The sequence below is a fragment of the Quercus robur genome, chromosome 8 (genome assembly GCF_932294415.1).
Source record: "Quercus robur chromosome 8, dhQueRobu3.1, whole genome shotgun sequence".
Classification (NCBI taxonomy): Eukaryota; Viridiplantae; Streptophyta; class Magnoliopsida; order Fagales; family Fagaceae; genus Quercus; species Quercus robur.
Window position 1 is genome coordinate 2551272 of NC_065541.1, and position 1429 is coordinate 2552700.

A 1429-nucleotide genomic window follows, 5' to 3' on the forward strand; every position below is an offset into this window, starting at 1 on the left:
TTATGACATGAAAGAAGTTTTTTCACATTAGTGGTTTAACCAATACTTAGAATACTAGGAAAGTCCATATTGCAACAATCAGGACATTACATACATGAAACAAAAAGATGGGGAAATTATCTATTCCCTTCGCACTGAAGCATCAAATTCCTCAACATACATAATTGTTTAAACAAAAAACAAAGAGAGCGAAATTCTCAGCTCATAGATCACATGATGGAGCAGGAACTTGGATCAGGATCATAGACTACTTCACAGAACATGGGAACTGGTGGATATTGATGGAACACTAGCGCATGTTCTTCAGGATTATTTGGATTCTTATCCTCCTTTGGCTTTTCTTTCTCCTTCACTTCTTCAACGCTCAAAATGGCGGCACCATAGGAAAGCTTCTTCCTCAACGAGCCGGTCAAGTTAGCGGAGTCCACACCTTCGCCAATCACCACCAAATGATCTTTATCAGACCCTTCTACTGCCACTGAGATCACACCTGTAGAATCAATGCACATTATATACAAGTTCCTCCTCAGCAATGGTTTCTCAAAAGCCAAAATAAAAATTGATTGTTTGATGCTAACCATCAGTGTTGCTAGCAATCTTCATGGCCTTGATTCTGCATTTTTCACAGGTCATTTGCACCCGGATAATAATTTTTTGCTATACATGCACCATAAAATGAAAGACACAGTAAGTAATTAAACTCTAAAATATATCAAAGCTTTTCTTGTTTTATGGAGCTAAAAGTTAAATAAAGCTTCAGAAAATTTTCTTTTGGTGAAATCTTCGTGAAATTTACGAGGTTTACCTTCATGTTTTGGAGGAGGAAAAAGCAACGTAGCGCACTCTATGAGGGAACTCTGATGGGCTTAAGCTGTGTTAACGGAGGGAGAAATTGTAGAACTATATATTTATATAGCTTAGTGGAAAATACACATGCATTACGTAAGCTCCAATAATACATGAAGTGCTCCAAGAAAAAAAACTTCTTTTAAGTATGGGGTGCTCCGGTTCTTTTCAATATGGCCACTATTTTTGCATTACAACTAAATCGTTCCACTTTATCAAGTGAATACAGGGTTTAAATTAAATCAGATTATACTTTCGTATCGTGATTAGAAATTAAATTCAATAAGAACATTATATAAAAGATCCTATTATGCCTTCTAATAATATCGCATTAGATTTTTGCAAATAAAATATATATTAGAAGGAAATACGTACACATAATCACATCCCATTAAAACTCTACTACCTCTTATAATCGAAGATTAAAACCCAAACTAAGCCTAATTTTGTTACATGCTGAGATGCTGCTGAGCTGAAAAGCCACTGGACTGGACCTACCGTACGTGTCATTTGGGAACAAATGAATCAAACCCTCTCAAAAGAGAAATATTTGGAAAAATACCAGTACACATTCTATATTATT

The 1429-nt window shown here is 35.4% G+C and overlaps 1 protein-coding gene across 1 annotated transcript; it reads right to left on the bottom strand.

Annotated features, from left to right (window-relative positions):
• LOC126697927 (heavy metal-associated isoprenylated plant protein 47-like) lies at positions 1-877 on the bottom strand. Its single transcript, XM_050395065.1, has 3 exons — positions 806-877; positions 579-657; positions 1-490 (listed from the first exon to the last, which is right to left on the bottom strand). The coding sequence occupies exons 1-3, from the start codon at positions 809-811 to the stop codon at positions 210-212; spliced, it is 366 nt and encodes a 121-aa protein (XP_050251022.1). The 5' UTR covers positions 812-877; the 3' UTR covers positions 1-209.
• Between the last annotated feature and the right edge of the window lie 552 nt (positions 878-1429).